The sequence below is a fragment of the Nuphar pumila genome, chromosome 14, assembly GCF_984573655.1.
Source record: "Nuphar pumila chromosome 14, dmNupPumi1.hap1.1, whole genome shotgun sequence".
Taxonomy (NCBI): Eukaryota; Viridiplantae; Streptophyta; class Magnoliopsida; order Nymphaeales; family Nymphaeaceae; genus Nuphar; species Nuphar pumila.
Window position 1 is genome coordinate 78,384,182 of NC_143262.1, and position 24,332 is coordinate 78,408,513.

Here is a 24,332-nt window from a genome sequence, read left to right on the forward strand (position 1 = left end):
AGATGCTTAAATTAAATGATACTGAAATAAAATAAAATATTGAGATTAAGAATAGTAATTGAATTATAGTAAATAGTTGTATTACGCATTACTCTATTCTATTTAGCCAATTTCATGCGTCTAACCAAAAAATCTTTTCTCCTTCCAATTTTTCTATCTTCCCCCATAATGGCTCTAGCTACGAATTTTTATACTCCGCCTATTTCATAAAGTAATCAATTCGGTGATTGAGTTCAGTGGTTTATCATATAAAATTAAAGAAGAATTACCAACTTGACCCTTAGCCCAAGTATTATATTTAGTTATTTACTAAAGTCTCTCTTTGGGGGGAGAAGGATGGATTGTTAGTGTGGACGATTTAGAAGATAAAAAGGGAGGATTCTCAATTTTTCCTAAGATACACGACCTATCAATGTTTGGATAAAAATTCATTGATAAAAAAAAAAGAATCTACTTCAATCAATATGCACTTAGGCACGAGATCTTTATTTTCAATAAGTATTTGTCTACGACATGAGAGAAACCAGATTCATGTTCGGTTTGAGAAGAGATCGTACCCAAAACTAAACTAGATTGGGTCGGGTTTGGGTTTTACTTTTACACTCATTCAAAATAGAGTCCGATGAGACCCGACCTCATTGCACCCTTAATTAGATGAGAAAATAAAAAGAGAGAATATCTATTGCTTCTTTACAAAAGACTGCCAACTTTTAAATTAATGTATTCAATTTATTTGGAATCCTTTATAATAAAAAAAAAATCATCTTTTGTTCTTTTGTTAAATAATATACAGAGTGTATGATCGAATGACACTCAACCATGCACCGTGCATCTAAGAAAACACTCACCACCGCTAAAGACACTGGCAAAAAAAAGACCCTTTTAGTGGTGGTTGCGTAAAAAAAACACTCACTATCAAAACATGTAAATTCTCTCGATTTATAACTCGATTTTTAGTGAAATCGAGAATCCTACATACATAATACCAACCCGAGTTAAATAAAATTATTTATAATAAGCATGTTCAAAACCAATAAGCTAAAATCCTAAAGTCCATTGTCAAACCCCATAGCATTTAAAATTCTAAAATCCATTATCAAGGTCTAATGATAGTTTAGCTGCTATGGTCCAAAAGAAATCACCCAATCGTACCTCATCACCTAAAATGTTGAAATTACTTTAGGGTGACAACATGCAATACTTTGGATACATTAACCTTCTTTGGTCTATATTAACTTACTTTTATATGTTTTTTATATATAAAAAGAAAAAGGAGTGAGGGTTTGAGCCTATGAAAATGAGTGCCACATCATTTGTCATGTGCTCTTCTATGTCATCTTGCAGACAATGTCAAAGTACGTCATTTAAAGTCTCTCATCTGGCTAATTCTTCTATGTCATCTTGCAGGTTTGAGCTGAAAAGTGAATGCCACATCATTTCTCATGTGTTTGATAAATTCTTCTATATATGTGAGCTTGTAGCATGTCATTTAAGATTGATTTGCAAATTGTTTTGATCAAATCCGACCTTATATATGGATTCAATATAGTTAGTTAGAGTTAACCCTTGAATCATATTTTTCAATGAAAAATGTAATTTTTTTAAATCACAAAAATTTATGTTTTGTCAACCATTGACTTTTAAACCGTCGTGCATACAATCCCTATATCGATAATTTAAATGTTGATCTTCACTAGATGAATGATGTAGGTAACATATATTGAGTCTGGTTTGATCAAAACAACTTGTATCAATGAAATCACAAGGGGTAAGAAGATAGGGACCCATTTGCATTTACAATCTCCCGTTTGACTAATTCCTCTCTCATCTTGCCTTGCACACAATGTCAAAAATATGTCATTTACAGTCTCTGTTGGTTAATTTTTTACTTTTTTAAGAAAGTATTTAGGTTTTTTTTCCAGCAAAATCTGACCCGACCTGTCAACCCGCTTCTTAGCCGGGTTAGGGTTTGGCTTAAATGGGTTCGTGTCGTAAACGGGTCGACCCGCCTAACCCGTTTATTAAACGGGTCGTGTTTGTGTTAGGGGTATGCCAACTTGCTAACCCGTTTAATAAACAGGTTAAGAGGGCGGGTCGACCCGTTTAATAAATGAGTTAAGCGGGTGGGTCAACCCGTTTACACGAACCCATCAACCCGCAACCCGTTTATATATATTAACTTATCAAACCCTAACTCCTAACTTTACACTTTAGTCACCCACCTACCTCCTTCCTACCCAGCCGCAGCCGAAAGCCCAAGACCTCTCCTCTCCACCTGGTTGCCATCACCGCACAAGCGCACACCACCACCCTCTTGTTCCTCCTCTTGGTTTGGCACCCAAACAAAGCAAGCCCAACGTTTCATCCCTCATGCTGAAGGCACCTCATTTTTTGATATTGAAGAAGGGGTTGGAATAAGTAATATGTACTTATTCTCGACCCGACCCGTTTATTAAACGGGTTAACCGTGTCGTGTCGGGTTACCTGTTTAATAAATGGGTCGTGTTCGTGTTTGCCACATCCGACCCGTTTAATAAACGGGTCGTGTTCGTGTTGAGGTATTCTGACCTGCCAACCCGTTAACCCGACCCACCAACCCAACCCGATTGCCACCCCTACAGAGAACCTTGCCCAAGCGAGAAAAACACATGGTGAGACCCCAGAGCCCTTCGGACAAGCTCCAATGGAATTTGATCCGGTGCCCTCGTTTAGGTTTTTTTTCTTCTTTTCATGTTAACGTTATACCTTTTTTTTGTATAACCTACCGATCCGATTCATGAACATGTGAAAAATGCATTGTCGCGTTTCCCGGGGAGAAATGCTCTCAAGTGAGCTCTCTCTCTCTCTCTCTGCCTCTCTCTCGATACTTTTATATACATAGCGGAGTACCCAATGTTTCGGTTGTCCTGCTGTGTATAAAATCGCTTAAACTCCACCTTTAGCCCACCCGGTTGCTCAATCAACAATCCCTCCCCTCCCCCATCTTCTTCTTCCTCTCCTTTTGTTTGGTTTATTTGTTCATCGTAGTTGAAATGGCGAGTGCCTCTCGTCTGTTCTCCCCTTCTTCGTTGGGGATTTCTGGATCTGAGGTTTGTCGAGGTTGGAGAAGGAGGGGGATTGGTGGGCTCAGATGCAGCGCTATCGACGAGCAGGCCGCCGTGGGCTCGTCATCTTCACTGAAGCCTCGATTCTCAAGGTGGGTCTTTTTTCTTTTTTTCTGGATCTTAGTTTTGATTTTTTACGTGATTGGTATAGTTGGCTTTCGTAGAATCATTCATTCAGAATGGCTATGATTGTGTGTTTCAGTTCTTTAGATTTTTGGAACAAAAAAAGTATGCCTTTCTGTTTTCTTTCATGAGAAATCGGATCAATATGTTGTTTAGGTTGATTCAGCATTTGGTTTTTATCCTGCTTTGGTACTAAACTTCCCGGCCGATTGGCTATTCGATCTTTCAATGTGCATGATTGCTTATTTTGAATCATGTTGGTCTTCATGGATTTGCGTTTTTCAGTTAAGGAAACCTTCGTTCTTGATTCGGATTTTGTGCATTTATTCATGGTTTATCTTGGGCTCTTCTTCTCCTTGGAAGCGCAGTATGGTTTGGTACTTGTGCAGTGATTTAGGTGTAAGGTTGTTCTTTGTGTCCTGTTGATCACTGAGGAAGAGATGTGATTTGCCAATTCTGTCCCTTTTGTTGCCTAAGTGCTTAAAATTGCAACTACTCGCGAACTTTTGATAAATGTCTTTTAGTTCTTTTCTGGTAAAAAATCTTTTAATCCCATTTGGATCATTGGGCTACGAGTGCCGCAGACATCAGCATATGTCCAGAATGTTAAGCAGTTAAATCACTCTGAGACTCGCTGCTACTTTTCATATGAGCATTATGTAGTTTGGTCGACTTCTTTTTCATAAGTGTTAGTAGGGATGTAGTTTCTTGACTTATTTATGGAGGCTTAGATGATCATGAGTTTTAGAAACAAGCTATGCGATGATGCCTACTAGACAGTGCAAGTTTCAACGGGTATGAGTGTGTAGAGTGATCTGTGCATGCTTATGTTGGAGCTCTTCATGTTTTTTAACTGATGTGAACTTATTACTCTTAACAAATAGAATCTTATGTTCACCATCATTAATACATCTAAGTTAATTCCCAATTTCTTCCAAATTTGATGGTACATTCATGTTTAGCAAAAAAGAACACGTTATCTCAACATTAATGTGGTATGGGTTTCAACTATAGTCACCTATTTCGCTGATATTTTTAAAATATAGCAACATTATTGGCATTTTCAGCTAGGCTGATAATATCGGCAAAATATCGCAATATTTTCAAAATATCGCCAAAATGATATTATCAATATATTTTAAAAAAAAATCTCATTTGTATATATTTTAAGTTCAGATTTCTATTTTTTGGTTTCTTTTGTATTTTAACTTCTAAAACTTGTTTCTTTATATTTTCTGCAAGAAAAATAATAGAAAACCTATTATTTTTGTTTTTTCAATTTTTAAAGCTTCCAAAATTTTCTTGAGAAAAATCACTTTTTGAAAATATCTCTTAGAAAAACCCTCGCCTAGAAATTACGTTGAATGATACAGGTGACTATGGTTTCAACCAAATGATGACATCATTGCATGAGCAACAGTTGATCACTTCACCTCAACTCTTTAAATCAGATGGGTGAATCCCTGGGCTACCCATCTTAAGTGATTCATGGTATCCTTCATCTGATATGTTTTACTCTTCCTATGTTGTCATTTCTGTCTTGATTGGAAAAGATCTATACATGTGAACTTGTGTGTCGTTAAAGTATGATGCATCCTTTTCTTAACCAGTTTTATCTTGGAATTTTTTTGGGACAATAAATATTCCAGCTTATTTACTTATTTTGTAAAACACAAATGCAGAGTTGTTGGCAAGGGTTCTAAACTAATTGGATGTGGTTCAGCTGTGCCAAAACTTAGCATTTCAAATGATGACCTTGCGGAAATTGTTGAAACTTCAGATGAATGGATATCTGGCCGTACAGGAATTCACAATCGAAGGATTCTTTCAGGTGACCTTTTGTTTGTGTACTAGTGTCTTTTTGACTTTTCTCACATGTATCAGCGATTATTGATCATATTTGTTTTCATCAAAGCCGACTAATTAGATATATGTCACTTCTAAAGATTAATTTGAACTTTGAAGGTTGTTCTAGTGTTCTTTGTAGAACTTGAGGATAGAAATGTTTAATAAATGTGATTTGGATAGGGGATGAAACACTGGCGAACTTGGCAACTGAGGCAGCCAGAAGAGCTCTTGACATGGCCCAGGTTGAAGCAATTGATGTTGACTTGGTCTTGCTATGCACATCTACTCCTGATGATCTTTTTGGAACTGGTCCTCAGGTAAATGCTCAAAAACATTATTTTAACAGATTATTGTTGATGAGTTTTTTCTATCTTTTACCAAGTCTAACAAATAAACAACTGTCGAGCTTATTTTGGTGCTATGTAATCAAATTTAATGCACACAACATGAATACCCAAGAAAGAAGAAAAGGTCAAGAGTACAAGCACATAACAACTTGTGACACACTGCAAGGTCTACAACTACAATGCAAATAACAAAGAATAAAGGCTAAGTAAGAAGAAGAATGAGCAATCTTGTTTTAATATTTAGGTTAAATGCTCCTAATAATGAAAGGCTAACAATCACAGAATGTTCGTGTCCAGAATGGCAGAAATCAAAATGGCAAGTCAACCCTAAAACAAAAATCATCCATTGTTCTTCTTGAGGACTGGTGAGCTTCAATGAGCATCCACATTCAAGAACCTATTCGACAAGGGAATAATTTCTCAAGCATTTTAGAGCAGAGTTACCAGAAGCTTCTTAGGTAGTTGGGAAGCTCGCTTCCCGAAAACTCGCTTCGGAAGCACGATACTCCTCGCTTCCGAAACTTCATGGGAATCTCGATTCCCCCACTCTTCTTCTATGCTTCCCACACACATGGTCTATGCTTTCTATATGCTTTTCTCACGTTTCTTTTCATGTTTTTCATGTATTTTCTCTCACGCTTCACTCGCTTTTCATGTACTTTCTTTAAATTAGTAACCATCATTGTTAGATTTTAACAAAAATTTAACTCTTTTACTGAAAAATCATGAAATATAAGAATGATCAATTTTATTTTAGTTTTTATTTGTTTCATGTTCGATTCCTATTCAATTACCATATTGCTTCATTTTTTTAATATTTTGCTTTTAAATTGATACTTCGCTTCCCGCTGCTTATAAATTTTAAAATGCTTCACTTCCGCTTCCCGTATCGTTTCCTGCTTCCGCTTCCTAGTTTGGCAACCTTGTTTTAGAGTATTTGGCTACTACTCAGCTGGGTAAAACACTAGTCAGAACACTGAAAAGGGAAAGAGAGAAAGAAATATTTATCTTATAAAATGACACCTCCATGACATAAAGAAGTGCCTATCCACAATTTGGACCTATGTCACTTGCATACTCCATTTTGGCTCCTATTTTGTGTTCCCTTTTTTAAAACTCCATATAAATGGCCATATCCCTGTATCGGCAGCCATATCCATGTGACACATTTGGACATCTGAATTGGAATCTGCATTTTGGACACTATATCAGAGACTTATCACTGGAAAAAAGTGTGTGTCAAGGCTGTATCCATGAATGTTGGTGTTAGTGTCAGTGTCTAGCAGTGTCCAGCAACATGAAAATGTCCTGGAAGTATCTAGGTAACATAGTTGGCAACAGATGTGACAATAGTTATTAGTAGGTTATCTGTCTGATTTGAAGAATAAAATATATTGTTTCATAACTAATAACACAAGGATGAAAATAAGTAGACAAACAGTAGCAGCAGTATGTGTCTTCCTCCTCAAACTCTATCCTTGAGGTATGATGGACTATTATCCTTCATAACAAGGAGAAAGCAGCAACCAGATGAAAACTATATAACTGCCAGTAAAAGGGAAAATATTTATTTTATCTAAAAAAAACTATTTTAAATTGAAATCATTTTTTTATAATCACAATCTGGGTGTGTTTATACCAGAGTTACTGGAAGCTTCTTAGGTAGGTGGGAAGCGCGCTTCCCGGAAACTCATACTCCTCGCTTCGGAAACTTCATGGAAATCTTGATTCCCCCACGCTTCTTCTATGCTTCCCACACGCATGGTCTATGTTTCCTATATGTTTTTCTCACATTTATCTTCATGTTTTTCATGTGTTTCCTCATCCTATCATTGTTAGATTTTAACAAAATTTAAATTCTTTTACTGAAAAATCATGAAATATAAGAATAATCAATTTTATTTTAGTTTTTATTTGCTTCTTGCTCGATTCCTATTCAGTTACCATATTGCTTCATTTTTTATTCTTATTTCACTTTCAAATTGATATTTCGCTTTCCGCTTCTTATAAATTTTAAAATGCCTCACTTCTTGCTTCCACTTCTCGTATCATTTCTCGCTTTTGCTTCCTAGTTTGGCAACCTTGGTTTGTAGTATTGCTGCCTGAATTATCTTTGCAGACCTGACTTTACTATGACCACTCACAAGAAACTCGCATCTTTTTAAGTCTCATCATCAAATGGATTCAAACTTGAGGTTTAGTGGAAATCCTGGGAAATTTCAATTTTTCAGCATCTGCAAATTATGCATGCTTGGCACATAATATCCCTACAGAAATAGTTTAAACCCTGTTTTTCTTAAAGGCAGAAAAAAATGGAAAAGCAATTCAACTTGATTGATTGTAGAGTCAAAAAGCTGAGATTGTACACAATTTCCACGTGGAAGATAAAAGGAGAATCGGATGTTACAAGGTCACTTGATGCAAGTGTGTTTTGACCTACGTCACAAAGGCATGAGTGGATACAAATACGTGATTCATGGACAAGACCAGAGTTACTAGTCGAGGAAGCGGGAGCGGGAAGCGATACGGGAAGCGGGAAGCGAGGCACTTTCAAAAATTTAGGAAGCGGGAAAGCGGGGGACCACTTAGAAGAAAATTCTGAACCGTCTCGGAAGTGACCTAGGAAGCAAACCGGAAGCGAAAAAATGAAAAAATGGGGAAGTGTGGGGGAAACGTGGGGGAAGCGCGCTTCCCAAAAAAGGGGGATGCTTCCCCTCACGCTTCGGAAGCGCGAGGTTTCGCGCTTCCGAAGCGCGCTTCCCCTTTTACCTAGGCGCTTCCGGTAACTCTGGACAAGACACGATGGGCTTCCCTGGTGAATCATATGCGCAAAAAGAGGCTTCAGTGGTAGTCGCGACCGCTGCTAAAGGCCCTTTTTTTCAGGCATTTAGTGTGTGCGATGTCTCTTAAGTTGTATGTATATATATATATATATATATATATATATATATATAAATGATGTAATACGTAAATACCCATTAGGGGTATTTTGGTTATTTCAGTCCTTGTAATAAGTTGTGCTCATTAGAGGGATATATTAGTACTTTTACTTTATTTTTGTTTATTTTTGTCTTTTTCTGTTTTTATAGGGACTATTTGGTCAAAGACCAAATCGAGCTATTGGGTTCTTTTTGGACTAGTCAACATGAAGTTGTCTAATCAATAGAGCTTTTGAAATAGTCTAACAACTATATTTATAGCTGTTGGAACTGTCCAACAGCTCTATTTGAAACTACCTCTTGTGTATAAATAGGGGTGAACCCCCCTATTGTGCTTCAATGATCTTCTAAGCATTCTAACCCCTTTGTGAGTTTATTATGAATACAATGTTATTATTTTTACTGTTGTTTTTGTGCTTTAGTGCTTGTATTGCTTATGTTGGCTATTTCTCATAGTGGACTTGTGCATGTGCACTTTGTGTTTATGTTCTTTTAAGCCCTTAGAGGCTATTGTTTTGTATTTCCGCATACTTCATTACAATGTCCATCATACATGTGTTGGCCAGGGTAGACCAGAGGGGGGTAGGCAGCTACGTGCCCCCTCTCTCTTTCTCTCTCTCTCTATCTATATATATAGAGAGAGAACTGAACATATTAGGCCCCCTTTTCTCATTCTGCCCCATTAGGCCCCATAGTTTGAAGTGCTTTATGATAGATCTGAACCGTTAGATGTGTTTAGCATGCTCAATTTAGTGGGAATCGACTCTTGGATCATGTTTTTTTGACGAAAAAATGTATTTTTATGAGCTGAGAAAAATTGATGCCTTCATAGCCATTGATTTTGGATCACCGGAAAACCCTGTATACAGGTCAGATTCTGGTGATCCAAAAGCCTGTTCCCACAAAAAAAAAACTATAGATCACATCTATGGTGTTAGATGTGAGAAAAAATGCAAAAAAACTATGATTTTTGAAGGGGCCTAATGGGGGCAGCATCAACATTATATATATATATATATATATATATATATATATATATATATATATATATATATATATATATATATACTGTGTCACATGGGTGCAGGTGCGGGGATTCGGCACTTCCAAAAAAACCGGGTGCGGGTGTGCGGCAGGGGAAAAAATGTAATATAATATATATATATATAGTGTATATGTATGAATGTATGGTAGCTGTTAAGGTCCATGACATTTATGCCCAACTTACTTTTTACCATTTTTTTATCTTATATGGTTGTCCCCAAAGATGAAAGTGATGAGTTGTGGAGCCTGATTCATTGCTTTTGCCCTTGCAGGAAGGGGGGTCCGGGGGCTGCCCCCGGCGCGGGTCCCGCTGCGCGGTTAGCGGGCGGGGGTCCAGGGGAGGCCGCGCCCCCCCCAAAGATTTTTTTTTTAAATTCCGCAGCCCATTTCATAGGGCAAAAAAATTTAAAAAAAAAAATCCAAAAAAATGGACAAAAATGACCCTGGGTGCGGTCAACGCACCCAGGGTCGGGTTGACCGCACCCGCACCCGCGTCGAGTCGCGTCGACGCGGGTGCGACACCCTGCTAGCCGAATCCCTGTGACATAGTATATATATATATCTATATATATATATATATATAGAGAGAGAGAGAGAGAGAGAGAGAGAGAGAGAGAGAGAGAGAGAGAGAGAGAGAGAGAGAGAGAGAGAGAGAGAGAGAGAGAGAGAGAGAGAGATGGGTAGGTGTTAAATGATACGTGCTAAATGGGTTTTTCTGCTATTCCGGTGGTTTTTTCGCAGTTCCGACCCCATAAATGTGTTGGGCATGGTAGATTTACGAGGAATCCACACCTGGATTAAGTGTTTTCGAAGAAAAAAATGATATTTAGAGCCTAAAAATTTACAAAGATTTTGGACGGTTGATTTTCTGAACCTTGTAAAAACCCACCCATGTGTTGGAATCGAACACTTCAAGAGCTGATTCCTATAAAATAAAGTACATAGATCATATTTGTACGGTCAGAATTTAAAAATAAAATGAAAAAAACCCTGAAAAACTCATTTAGCACGTATCATTTAGCATAGTTTATTTAGCACCTACCCATTACTCTCTCTCTCTCTCTATCTATCTATATATATATATATATACATGAAAACCTACAAAATGGGGCATAGTGCTAAATGAAACATGCTAATGGATTTTTCGTGTTTTTTTTTTTTTCGAAATTCTGATGCCATAGATGTGTTCAACATGATTGATTTACTAGAAATTGACACTTGGATCATGCATTTTGGATGAAAAAAATGGAATTTGGAGCCTCAAAGATTTATGAAAAATGTAGGCTATTGATTTTTGAAACCTTATAAAAACCTATCCATGCATCGAAATCAAATGCTTCAAGAAGTGATTCTTATAAAAACAAGCATATAGATCACATCTGCACGATCAGAATTTTAAAAAGCACCAGAAATCCAATAGCATATTTCATTTAGCATCATGCCCATTTTGTAAGTTTTCATATATATATATATATATATATATATATATATATATATATATATATATATATATATATATACATAGTCACCGATATTGGTGATATTTTGAAAATATCACAAGAAATTCTGATATTTTAAGGTAGCTAGTAATATCGGGAAAATTACATGATAATTTCAAAATATGGCTAAAATGAAAATATTGTGATATTATCATGATATTATTTTAAAATTAAAAAAACTTTTTTATATATTTTAAGTTCATGTTTTTTTGTTTCTTTTGTATTTTAAAAACATTTAAAACTTGTTTCTTTAGAATTTTTGTAAAAAAATAATAGAAAACCTATTCTTTCATACTAATATTTATATTTTTTCATTTTTTTAAGCTTTCGAGATTTTTCGCCTTCCAAGGAAACCTATATATATATATATAAGGGTTTATATTTAGTACAATCGATTGAACCTACAATCTAGTTTGAATCTCACGATGCAAGTTGTTTTGACACAATCTAACCTTATAGATGTGTTCAACATGCAGGATTTAGTAGGAATCGACTCTTGAATCATGTTTTTTCTATGAAAAAACCTGTTTTTATGAGTCGGGAAAAATGATGTCTTTGTAGCCATTGATTTTTGGATCGCCAAAAAAAACCTGTATACAAGTCAAATTCCGATGATCCAAAAGTCGGTTCCCACTAAACAAAACATGTATTAGATGTGAGTAAAAAAACCAGGGTGTTCCTCCCCATTTGCTAGGTTGTTTGCACATACAAATGGTTGTAGCAAATCTTAACCCATATATATAGGGATAATATTGGCTACACTTGTGGTAAGGAACCAACTAGTTAGAACTCATAGTAGGAGGTTGTTTTAACCGAAACTAACCCCATGGATGTGTTCAGCATGGTCAAAATTGTAGGAAACTATTCTTGGATCATATTTTTCCAACATAAAAAATGCAATTTTATTTCAGTTGAAAATTTGGTACATTGTATCCCGTTGATTTTTCAACCCCTGCAAAATCTTACATACCCAGTAGAATGACATGATCCAAGCACTGATTTCTACTAACACAAACATGTAGATCACATCTGGAGAGTCAGATGTGCAAAAAAATTTAAAAATAAAAATATTACAGTTTTTCACTAGGGGGTTCCTTACCCACGAGTGTAGCCAAATATGTATATATATATATATATATATATATATATTGTAATAACTTTTTTTCAAAAAATAGATTTCATAGGATATGGCTAGAGTTTCACAGTCGTTTGCCACTGTTGCCAATCCCCCTCCTTTATCCAGGCTTGGGACTGGCTGGCACTAGTAGGATTGAGCCCCCCCCCCCCCCCTAATGGTGGAGATTTGTTATATATAATCTGATAGTAGTTTATGCTTTTATATATGACTAAGTGGCCCACCAAGTTTATAATATAATTTTGGGATGAACATTATAATATAAATGTGATTTATACCTTGGACTGATCCAACTAATTTATGGATTATGTGGTCTAATCATGGGTCTTGAGTTCCAATCTTACATGGTTTAGAAGAAGAATAAGACTGCAAATGGGTCCTGGATGCATCAGTGTTAAAGCCATTTTCGAAAATACGTGGTAGACAGTGTTATTAAAAACGCGCCTCAAGGCGCAAAAAGTGTACCTCACCTCAAGGCGAGGGCCTTTGTGCTTTGAGGTGCAGCATAAAAGCGTAAATGCTCTGAGGTGTACGCCTCATACGCTTTGAGGCGTACGCCTCGGGGTGAGGCGTGCCTCAAGGTGAGGCGTATATGCCTCAAATTTTTGGTCAAATGGGGTCAAAGCCCCCATTTGACCAAAAATTAGTGTTAATATATCGAGGGCCCTCATTCTCTGCTCGTCTCTCTACTCTCTCACATCTCGCTCGTCTCTCATTCTGTCCCTCTCTCGTCTCTTAGCAACGCTATATCTCATGTGCTATTAGTGATAGAATTGCTGAATCTCAAAACCCACGTGTTAATTTTCTCATCCTTTCATTGTTTGTAACAATCAGAACCCAAGTGGAGCAGCACTAGCGCACGGATTACTGTTTTCTCTCACTAAACGAATAGCCAAAATTGAAGCGGATAAAAAACAAAAGTGGGGTTTACGGGCTCATGTTAATTTGTTTGCAAAAATATTGGTAATCTCAAAGAGAGAGAGAGAGAGAGAGAGAGAGAGAGAGAGAGAGAGAGAGAGAGAGTACCTGGAAAGCTGGAACGCAACTCCTCGTTTTTCCTCTTTCGTTTGAGGTCTTTGGCACGTTCGAGTTGCCTCTTCACACGCATATACTGTGGGACATGGGGACGACCCGATCCGACGCAATTTTAATTAGAGCCCATGCCACCCAACGGCCCAACCTTGACCCACCGACGAGAGGGGATCAGGTCAGAATGTACTCACGGTATTCCGTCAGAGCACTTTTGGATGCCGTTGATCTCAAGATGGACGACATGCAATACCTGTACCAATGAGATGCCCGTCACTTGGATGGGTCTCACTATTTTTTTCCGATGTCGTGTGTTTAGGATGGATGACATTGGAATGATTTAAAATGAATATCTTGCAATAAGCTTATTTACTGTTTTGATGGGTGTAGTACATTTTTAAGATGAACGACATCCAAAGTACCTTTGTTTGTGTTAGCAGCCCTAACCCGGTAGTTGTCAGTGTTTGTGAGGCCCTTTTTTCTTTTCAACAAAATAGAGTTGCCTATCAAACACGAACAAAAGGGCTCATGATGCATGAGTCGGATTGTCACAATTTTATGTCGGTAAATGATCCATGCCTTTAAATCAAAACAGTAGAGAAAGAGAGAAGAAGTAGAACACCATGGTTTGGCTACTATGCCTATATCCACGATGGACTTATTTCATTGTGGCCGAACTGAGCATGAATAATTGTTGTTGAACTCTGTTAATTCTTGTATAGGTTCATCTATATGGCTTATATAGAATTGAATGAATGCTCATGTTTTATTTCTTAGATACTTACATAGATCAAGTTGTTGCATTAATGTTACTTTTACATGTTAATCTCATATTTTTTTAGTATTTGTTTGAGATTTTTTATTTCTTGTTGGTTGTTGCTTCATCAATAAAGCTTTTTTTATTTATTCATAATTTTAGATATTTTTTAGTCTTTTTTAAGTTTTTAAAAAACTTTTTTTGAGGCTTACGCTTTATGCCTCGAGGCTTACGCCTCGCCTCAGATTTTGGTGGAGCGCTTCGTTATGCCTCAACGCTTTTCACAACACTGGTGGTGGATAAAGCAAGTTTAATTTAAGGCACAAACATGGTGGCAGGTGAAGCAGGTTTAATGTAAGGCATCTATGTATGCCATCCTTTTGTTTTTGAAACACAAGAAAAAGTCCCATATTGAAGGAGACGCAAGAGTAAGGTGCCTCTCTCTTTCTATATAACAAGGGTCTACCAAGCTTTTTTGCTGTGTGGAGTCCTTTTGGAAGGCATGTGAAGTGCCTTTTGGGCTTCTCAAAAAGGGAAGCTGGTTAAAAGACCAGAATATCCTTTGTAAGTTAAAAACAATTTTTGTTTTCTTTAAAATTGGATGAGAATGTCCATGTATAGATGTTTCACCGTGTCTGATGCAGTCAAATATGTTCGACCATGTCTGATGCAGTCAAACTCGTGTCCAGCTCAAGTCATAGGGCTAATTGAGTCGTGTCACGTGTCTGCGCGTTTCATGGCAGATACGTGGTCAAGGTGGCGTGTCCCCATGACATATTTTGGTTGGTTCAGGGAAGAACAGTATGGGAACATAATTGTAGAATATAATGTTCACAATCCAAAGGAAAGGTCTTGATGCCATGAATAACTGCAAAGGAGCTGGTCTTCACTTTCAAAGCTCTTAGTCTGGTATTTTGTTTATAGTTGCATTTTCTGTGTCAAAGAATAATACTGCATTTCTGCATACTGTGTTTGGATTTTCTAAGCTCACATTTGATCATTTAATAAAACTTTTAGTTCTTCAATCATGAATTTCTTTTCCTTCTTTCTTGTTTGTAATGTTATAGATCATTTGCCAATAAATGGTTTGTCAATGGGTTGAGGATAATCAACAAAGAAAAACTCAAAACCTACTGTACTCACTGCCAGGTCCAAAGGAAGCTTGGTTGTAAAAATGCACTTGCTTTTGACATCACGGCTGCATGCAGCGGGTTTGTGTTAGGTCTTGTCACAGCAACCCGCTATATTAAAGGTATTTGTGTATTTAATATTTCTCTTTGTTTCATTGTGATGATTTGATTTTTTTTATAATTCTTTTGTGGGACTTATCTTGGTAAGCTTCAATTGACAGGAGGTGGTTTTCAGAATGTTTTAGTGATTGGAGCAGATGCACTTTCTCGGTATGTGGATTGGAGCGATCGGGGTACCTGTATTCTTTTTGGTGATGCTGCTGGTGCTATGTTAGTGCAGGTATGATTCCATATCCTACTTTTAATGATCTTAGTTGGAACAATAGATCAATTATGTAAAATGCATGTCGCAATTCATATTACAATTGCCTAAAAATATTATCATATTGTAATGTATCATAAAAGTCACAAATTTATGCTTTAAAGAGTCAAAAATAAAAAGAGTTCAATAATTTCATATTGCAAGAAATAAAGTTACTAACTACAAAATAAAGTGAAAATATCACAGAACAAATGATGATCAACCAAATAAAACATCAAACACTTGAGAAGTAAAATGTCATTAATGGCATTCATGACTAATAAGAAAAATACAAATTATTCAATACTCAAGTATCAAACCAAATAAAGGAAACTCATGAGTGGCAACACAATGTGTGTTGTGTAAAATAGTGTTATGGGTCATCTTATTCATCGCAATGACTGGAAATCTACCCCCTGTTCTCACCAAATTGGACTATGGGGTGAAGAAGCTCAAAAAAAACCCAACCCTTAGAAACTCTAGATCTCACACTGAAAGAGACAAAAATTACTTAGGGTGTGTTTGAGGTAAAAAGGAACCCTTATAAGTGAAAATGTTACATTATGGTAGTTTATATATCATAAGATACACCCTGTATCAGGGTGTATCGTAAGATACGTAGGATATGAATGCAATACACCTGAAACTAGTCTAGGTGGAGTAATGTTCAGTTCTTGGGCAAAAAAGTACTGTATCGTAATGTGTTGGTATGATACATTACGGCTTGTAGAACACTGAGATAGGTACCTCAATATAAGACAGATTTGCTGGACTGTGTTAGTTCGATGGCTTATTTTAGGCTGCTTGTCTTGGAACATATATATTCCTTCGTAAGATCATGTCTTGTCATAGGGTTACCTCTGGTGAAAGCACTTCTTCATACATGTTCAAGCAGTTTCATGAGTGACATTTCTTTGTTATCAATGTTGAATCATGGAAACAAATTGGGGGAAATCATAAGGATGCTCCTAGTCCATGCTAGCATCCATCTGTAACAGGACAAATGTCATCTTACAACCCAACAAAAGTTATCAGTATTAGATTGTGTGAGATTGATTTAACCCATCTGATTCTGTCATTAAAGTAGTGACATAAATGCCAAATCAGCCAAATTGCACCAGTTTTATGAAAGGATATTTAGGCTAATTTACTTCCAATGAATTATCAGATGTTTCCTAAATAAGTAAAAAATGCACTACTATCTGGCATTTATATTCTTCTATTGTCATGTTCTTTTTTAGCAGTTTGTGCTGCATCTATCCTGTAACAAATCTTTGCAGTGACCACAAAAGTGTTGAGTAATCTTGATTGTAATTATCCTGTTCTGCATCCTATTGTTGTATAATGTCCTACAGAGTTTCTCTTTTGCTATGCATATCTAAACTGTACTTTTAACAATTTTTCAGGCAAGCAACAAAGACCAGGATGGCTTGCTTGGATTTGATTTTCGTACTGATGGTCATGGGCAAAGGTACTTGTATTTCGATGTCAGATGCTTAATAAGTCAGCTTCTTCATAACATTTTCTTCTAAGCAGGCATTTGCATGCTACCTTCAAGGATGATGGAGCAAAGCAGAATGGTACAACATTTGTACCACCTACGCAATCCTCCTACTCATGTATTCAAATGAATGGCAAAGAAGTTTTTCGTTTTGCTGTTCGTAGTGTTCCTGAGGTGATAGAAGCTGCACTCAATGAAGCCGGTCTGTCTGCAGCTGATGTTAACTGGTTATTGCTTCATCAGGTATTATATACCTTAGCAAAATGTTCATTTCTGATGAATCACATAAATGCAATGTAAATAAATCAAATATTTAAACATGCAGGCGAACCAAAGGATAATTGATTCTGTAGCAACACGCCTGCAAATCCAGACAGAAAGGGTTTTATCAAATTTGGCCAACTATGGAAACACCAGTGCAGCTTCCATCCCTTTGGCCTTAGATGAAGCCATTCGCAGTGGAAAGGTGCAGAAAGGGGATATCATTGCTACTGCAGGCTTTGGAGCAGGATTGACATGGGGTTCTGCAATTGTAAAGTGGGGCTGAAAATCCTGAAGATTATTCTAAATATGCCCATGAAGAAAATATTAATATTCATCAAAATATTTGTTAATCCATCAAGGCATTTGTGTTATTGTATTTTTCATTGTTTAATATTGATGAGTCAATTTAGGTAATTTGGCAATTAATTGCTCACATTCATAAACATTGTGCTTTCTTTTTTTAATTTTCAATTTTGAGTCACTCATTAGGTTGGATACCTTGGCAGTTAACTGCTCTAGTGCCCATACATTGTATCCTTTTATCAAACTTGATGAATTTCATGTGAACTTCCTCTTCTCTTGGACAAAACTGCTGCTCTTGGTATCGTTCCAGGTATTGTTGGATGAGAAATGCGAAAGCATTAATGTTCTGTCCATGTTTCATTCAAGCCAGTTACTAGAATTGGCAATTTGTCTATATTCATCACAAAATATATTCTTGAAGAAATCTATTAAAACAATGATAAATTCAACAAGAAAAAATTCGATTGAGAAGCCAACAACCATGCGTCCAACTAACTTAAGGTGCATGAGTCTCATCTCATTCATTAGAAGTTGTAAACTGCATCTCTCTTGTTGTAACCATCACAAGCTCTGCGATTCTCATACCCAAGACTTCAGGTTTCTGTTTTGGATGCTTGAATATTTATGAAAATTCTCATCTGTTGATTTTCATGCCTTAAAGATCCTTCTTATGCATCGTAATCGGCTGATCCAAGAGTCTTTTTCTATAAACAGATCATGTAGATAGGAAAAAAAAAACATGAAAATCTTGCTTCATACTGCAGTTCACATATTTTCATTAACATAGTTTAGTGGCTGTATATATATATATATATATATATATATATATATATATATATATATATATATATATATATATATATATATATATATATATATAAACAATTCATTTCTTCACATTTTCTTAATTTTTGTGTGGATCAAGTCGGACGGAGTTTTACGCTGCCAGGATAGCATCCGTAAGTACTGCAGGCAAAGCCATCGTGACTAGGTCTCTGATCCTGAGGGTGGTTTCTCGGTGTAAATATAAAAAAAAAGTCATGAATATGATCTATATGGTTTGTTTAGTCAAAAACAAGTTTTAGATTGTCTAATCGCATTATATAACAGATCTTTTAAGAGCTTCGAATTTTGAAGGTCAACAAGGTGTTGAAAATTCATGGTTGACAAAAAACACATTTTTACGTCAAAACCACTGGTTTCATCCCAAAGTGCCTAGTAAATAGACCATGTAGAATGCATTGCACCTACGAGTTTCAGATAGAGAGTACAGTACACTAGAGTGTAGCCAATCTTTTTCCATATATCCAAGAACAAGATTTGTGGGTGCGTGCCATATTGTCTGGCTAATTTTTAGAATCCGAAACCACCCTGGCCCAACCCCTTTTGGCCCTTAGACCCAATGATCTCCCTCTAAGTTCTCGTCATGCTGGTGACCTAGCAAGGCAGCTCTTAATGTTGTCCCACCCCAAATGTGGTTTGGCTTTAATTGGGTCAAAAACCGCAAAGCTCGACCAGAGAATTCCCGATTCGCTCAGGTCCATCTTTCTAATTGATTGTTTTTAAATTATGATTTAATCGAAAAATGAGTCATGATCAGATGGGCATACTATTCATCTACCTCTGATGTAAATGCATGGTGGCCTTGTTTTACGAGGTTTTTTTGGGCCATATTCTTCTAAACATCGTGCATGGTGAGCCCACTACATTCAGAGAAAGGATCCCTACCCTGCAACATACGATGCCGTTTATCATGGCATCTGGACGATTAGGATTAGTTCACGTTCTGAACGAGAGCACGGACTAATCTTAACTGCCAGTTGAATGGCTAGAATCCACGGATGATAGATCTCATCATGCGTTGTAAGATGATATCTGCTTTCTTTTTTTCTTTTACCTTTTTCCATTTGTCGACGGCTCAGATGGTGCCTCATCAAAACTATATAAACAGCGAGCCCAAGTAATCACCATTCTTGGAAGAAAAATCTCCTTCGATCCCTCTGTCTTGGTCGATTATCCGCCAAGTCTCCCTTCTCTTTGCCAACAGCTTCCCACTCACACTCGATGTGCAAAATTTAAGTCTCTCTCTCTCTCTCTCTCTCTCGCTCTCGCTCTCGCCATGGCTTCGGCCACGATCCCCTCCTTATCATTTATCGATTCCCATCACTCCCCATTTCTCCAAACGCATCAAACTTCCCTTCTTTCTCTCTGTTCCAACCTCCATCACTCTTCTTCTTCATTATCTTCTCCTTGTATTAATAAGAAGCCATCAAGGGTGTCTTCAAGAAGGACCCTCAGGTGCCGAGCTCTTCAGGACATCAAAGAAGCCGAGAGGACCACTCAATCAGCAGAAGAGGTCACCCAGAAGTACGGTCTCGAAGCAGGCCTTTGGAAGGTACTCTCTGATTCAACCTTCGTAATGTTTGAAGCTCTTTTTTTATGTTTTTTTTTCTTTGTTCTTGAAAGTTGTCGAATACTATCTGGGAATATGGGGAACTTCTCTCTACAAATACAAGTTCCAGAGCAGAAGTTACACAACCTCGAACGTTATACTGATGAAATCAACTTCACATTTTATTTCTTTTTAATCTTTTTTTTTTAATGGAATCGTTATCCTTCCTCATCATAAAACTAGAAAAAGAAAAGAAATCAGTGGTCTGTCTAAGTCTGGCCCTGAACAGAGCGAGATGGGTAGGTGATAATTTCGTTGCATAGGGCCTGTTTGGTAAGAGGTATATGGAAGAAATCGATAGAAATGACTTGAAGGGCAAGGAGTAAGGACTCAGAAAAGTGGATATAAAAAGAATTGCGAAGCATCCTCTTGTTGGCAACAGCTTACCAGCTAGAGAAAGTGTTTTTTTTTAAAAGGTATCTACAGAAAGATTTTGACACCTCTATTATGAAGGAATCCAAAACAAGGATTAAAGGAAATTGATTGGTGTTGCCTTCCTTTCTATTTTCTCGTTTCCACCAATTTCTGTCTCGAACCTAATGTAGAGATTGGAAACTTGATTCCTCGTATAACTATAATTCCTATTTCCCAGTCCTTTAAAGAAAAGGAAATAAAAGTGTAGGTTAAGGGCCCTTTCGCTCGGCAATCTTATCTTACACTATAGTATAGAAAAACGATGAGAGAATATATTTGATTATCAAGTGATGGGGCCTGGATTATTTGTGAAAATCACTTCATGTATTTTGGTCGATTTCATGTAATACTAATGTAATATTCTCTCAAAAAAATGTAATGCTAATATAATAAAAAAACCACAAGGGGTCTGCGCATCTGGCAAGGGTAACTTGTAAATGTCACCAAATTAACAGAACGTCACAAGTTAGAAACCCACGAGTGGTATCCCTTGTTGCCACAAGGTCAAAGCTGAGGACCTGAAGGGCTTTACGGATCGAAGGCCAGCCAATGTGCAGTCCGTGATTTGGGGAGGGAGGGGGTTCCCTTGGATTATCTAAAAAAAAAAAGATAGAAAAACCAAAGATTCTCAACAGTCACCATCATTCAGAATGGAATCCCTTGCTCAACTAGGTATGCATCCGGAATAGCCCATGAGGACTCGACTCACCTGGCTAGGGGGAGGCTCATGACATCCCAAGTTGTAAGAGGCCGCTTGTTTGAAACCCAAAGTATGTGCAAACCCAGGGTATGCACACATCCCTCACCACATGGCTGAAGCTGGGTGTACTCCCCTGTGGCAAAGCGGACCCAGGGTTTTACATTGAACGATACCGTGAACAGGACACAGACCAATTGGCAGTTTTCTCTCCTACTATCCAAAAAAAATCCAAAACAAAACAAGTTACCAAATTGACCAATCATTGCAAAAATGTTCTAAGCATCCAATTTAGGTGGTTTCAGCAATTATGCACACTGGAGAATCATTGACAAACATATCGGGCACTCGAACTGGATGTTGCTAGATAATATGCAGACAGCACACTTGCATGTACAACCAATCCCCACATTGTTCATCATGCAGCTTTTGGATGGATAGCACCTGTTAGCTTCTTAATTCAATCCAAGTTAATCCATAGACAAACTCAAATTCCTCATAAAGCTAAGAAGTCTGTTTTCTTATTGGATCTAATTGTCTTTTTTTCCCTTTTTCCAGATATTTAGTTCTAAAGACAAGAATGCGGAAGGTGGGGATAAAAAATCCAAGACTGATGAGGCTAAGGAGCTGCTAGCAAAGTATGGAGGAGCGTACTTGGCTACATCAATCTCTCTCTCCTTGGTTTCTTTTGGACTCTGTTACGTGCTTGTGAGTGCTGGTATTGATGTACAAGCATTGCTACAAAAGGTTTGCAAAATTATTCCCTTCCACGGACTCCAAAGATTACAGACATTACATACATATTTCATAAACACTGCATTGCATACCAAGTTCATACCGCAACAGCCAGGTTCCCAATCAGCATAAAGATCACTAGATATTTCAACTTGAGAAAAAAATACCCGTGCAGGTTGGAATCTCGGCAGGCGAGACTGGAGAGAAAGTTGGTACCTTTGCTCTTGCATATGCTGCACATAAAGCTGCATCTCCTATCAGGTTCCCACCAACAGTAGCCCTCACTCCCGTCGTTGCAGGTTGGATAGGAAAGAAGGCAAAGAAAGAAGAGAATCAATAATAAGCATGATGTATTCAACTCCTTTGAGGTGATCTTGTTTTGTACATCTTACTCAATTCTTTCTTTCTGTGGCACCTGATCTTCACACTGTGCCCATATTCAACCATGTTCTTGCCTTTTTGAGTTGTAATGGTGTTATCCACCCACCAGACTGGTGGTTAGCATTGAGCAAATGAAAGAATTGAGAAGGTTTCATGATGTCTTAAAGTAACTCATTCTGCAGTTCTTGTCATTCACCTTAAAAAATATGAGATATCTCCACCATACAGTCAATTGAATATCATTTATCTCAGCTCCTCTCCTTCCATGAACATGCCCAAAGAAAGGCAGTTACATTGTCTCAAACAAAACACGGTTCAGACCACATGCAGCATTGCTGGTCACTCGGTTACATTCCTCTGCACTAAAAGACTCAAATGGACAAGCTCAGATTAATCAATTATGGATACTAATCTGGATCAATTTGTGTCATTCCTAGTTGGGATGGACATGTGCAAATTATGCGGCACTTCAATAACACTAGAAGATGGAGTCTGCAGGTGTGGTGAACTGACATTGCCAATCCCAAATCCATCTGCTTCCAATCTATCCATCCCATCCCACACAACTTCAGCTGTGATAAGATTTAAGTACTTAACTCATCAATGACAAGAAGAGCAACAATAACAACAATAATAATAAATAACATATTAAAAGGATACGTTCTGTCTTCCACATATCTGTGATGCTAACGTCTTGATCCATGTGCAGCCAATAATCTTCACTCTGCAAATTAAAACTTTACGTCCAGAGTGAAGAACCTCACATAAGCATATACTATGCCATACTTCTCCATAGTGAATGAATGAGATGTACCTAACGTTTACAAAACCTACTCACAGAAACAACTATCAATGGTGCATTCATAGTAACAAAGACATTAATTTGTGTCAATTTCCGAATACATGTACAATAGTTTATATATGTAAGGAAATGGGTTCCTCTGAAGATGTTCACTAAATCACCAAAAGTGGACACTCAAGAGAGTTCCACCAAAATATCACAATGAATATATGAAGAACCACAAATAGGTTCACTTACAAATACCCACAAAGGAGAACAAGAACAAAAAGATAAAAAATAAATGTTTTTATTGATCTCAACACATGCAATAAGCATTACAAATGGTGGGGTTTTGCCACATATTTATACACAAGGAAAGAGACCCAAGAGAGAGTCATTGGGGGTCCAACGGCTCTAAATAGAGCTGTTGGACCTCCAACATTGACTAGTCAACAAGTGTTGACTAGTCCTATCTCAACAAAAAAAAAACTAATCCTAACTAGACTAACCCTAGTTACTAACTTAGTTACACATAAATATATATATATATATATATATATATATATTTACATTTTTAACAATATATTCAAATGCTCCTTGGAAACATCTAGCTTATCGCTACAGGTCAAACCATACTTTGGCTCCATTAACACTTACATCAACATCCGCGGGGACGATCTTCATGATGCCTCTCACGAAATCCTGTGTGCCATTCATATCAGGGCACATTCCTTGCAAGTCTTGATATCAGCTCAGTTCCCACATCTGTTGTCATATTTATTTGTGTTGCCATCTGTGATTGATGAACAGTATCAACTGGCTTCGGATAAGGTGCAGGTGGCAGTATTTGTTGCGCAGCAACATCACTCACCTCCTCAAACTTAACAAAACGACTAAGCAAGAAGCAAAAACAGAAGCTTGTAAACTTAATTTCAACCATTTACATCTGCCACTTTGAAATACACACGAGGAAAAAAAAAACTTTTGCCTTACAAGGTAAACATCGATTGGTCCCGACTCCCATGGTACTTCTAAGGACCATTCTGTATCTTCTTTGAGGATAATCAACAGCCTGCAAACAAACATTGTGAAATCAATAATAGTAGCCTTGTGTACAGGAAAATAAATCTGAAATGCTTTGTTGTCTGATCTTTTATTGTCTTAACTCCACCCACCTCATCAGGATCAGGAACCTCCAGTGTAGTAGTACTATGAGGTGCTTTAATTGCAATCAGTGTATCCTTCTATAAAAGAAAAAGACAGGAACAGTTTAAACCAATGAAAAATTGCAAACATACTCCAATCTCTGAAGTTTTGTAGAAAAGAAGGATGCTCAAGTTACATGGAAGCACATTAAACAAATATACCTGAAAGCATGGAAGTCCCATTATGTCTTCCTCGGTCACATAAGCCACCTGATAGTGGGGAAGAATTATTATTGAAAGAAAATTGCTTGATCACAAGTTTAGGAGAAACAAACTCAGCCAA

At 37.2% G+C, this 24,332-nt stretch overlaps 2 protein-coding genes across 2 annotated transcripts; both read left to right on the top strand.

Annotated features, from left to right (window-relative positions):
• Nucleotides 1–2,857: 2,857 nt before the first annotated feature.
• LOC149817040 (beta-ketoacyl-[acyl-carrier-protein] synthase III, chloroplastic-like) lies at nucleotides 2,858–17,648 on the top strand. The gene is made up of 8 exons (XM_089986811.1): nucleotides 2,858–3,196; nucleotides 4,910–5,058; nucleotides 5,256–5,392; nucleotides 14,975–15,077; nucleotides 15,177–15,295; nucleotides 16,723–16,787; nucleotides 16,853–17,060; nucleotides 17,143–17,648. Exons 1-8 carry the CDS (start codon nucleotides 3,033–3,035, stop codon nucleotides 17,362–17,364), a joined length of 1,167 nt encoding a protein of 388 aa, XP_089842937.1. The 5' UTR covers nucleotides 2,858–3,032; the 3' UTR covers nucleotides 17,365–17,648.
• Nucleotides 17,649–19,389: 1,741 nt separating this feature from the next.
• Nucleotides 19,390–22,220, top strand: LOC149817041 (uncharacterized). Its single transcript, XM_089986812.1, has 3 exons — nucleotides 19,390–19,779; nucleotides 21,506–21,694; nucleotides 21,858–22,220. Exons 1-3 carry the CDS (start codon nucleotides 19,504–19,506, stop codon nucleotides 22,020–22,022), a joined length of 630 nt encoding a protein of 209 aa, XP_089842938.1. The 5' UTR covers nucleotides 19,390–19,503; the 3' UTR covers nucleotides 22,023–22,220.
• Nucleotides 22,221–24,332: the final 2,112 nt, after the last annotated feature.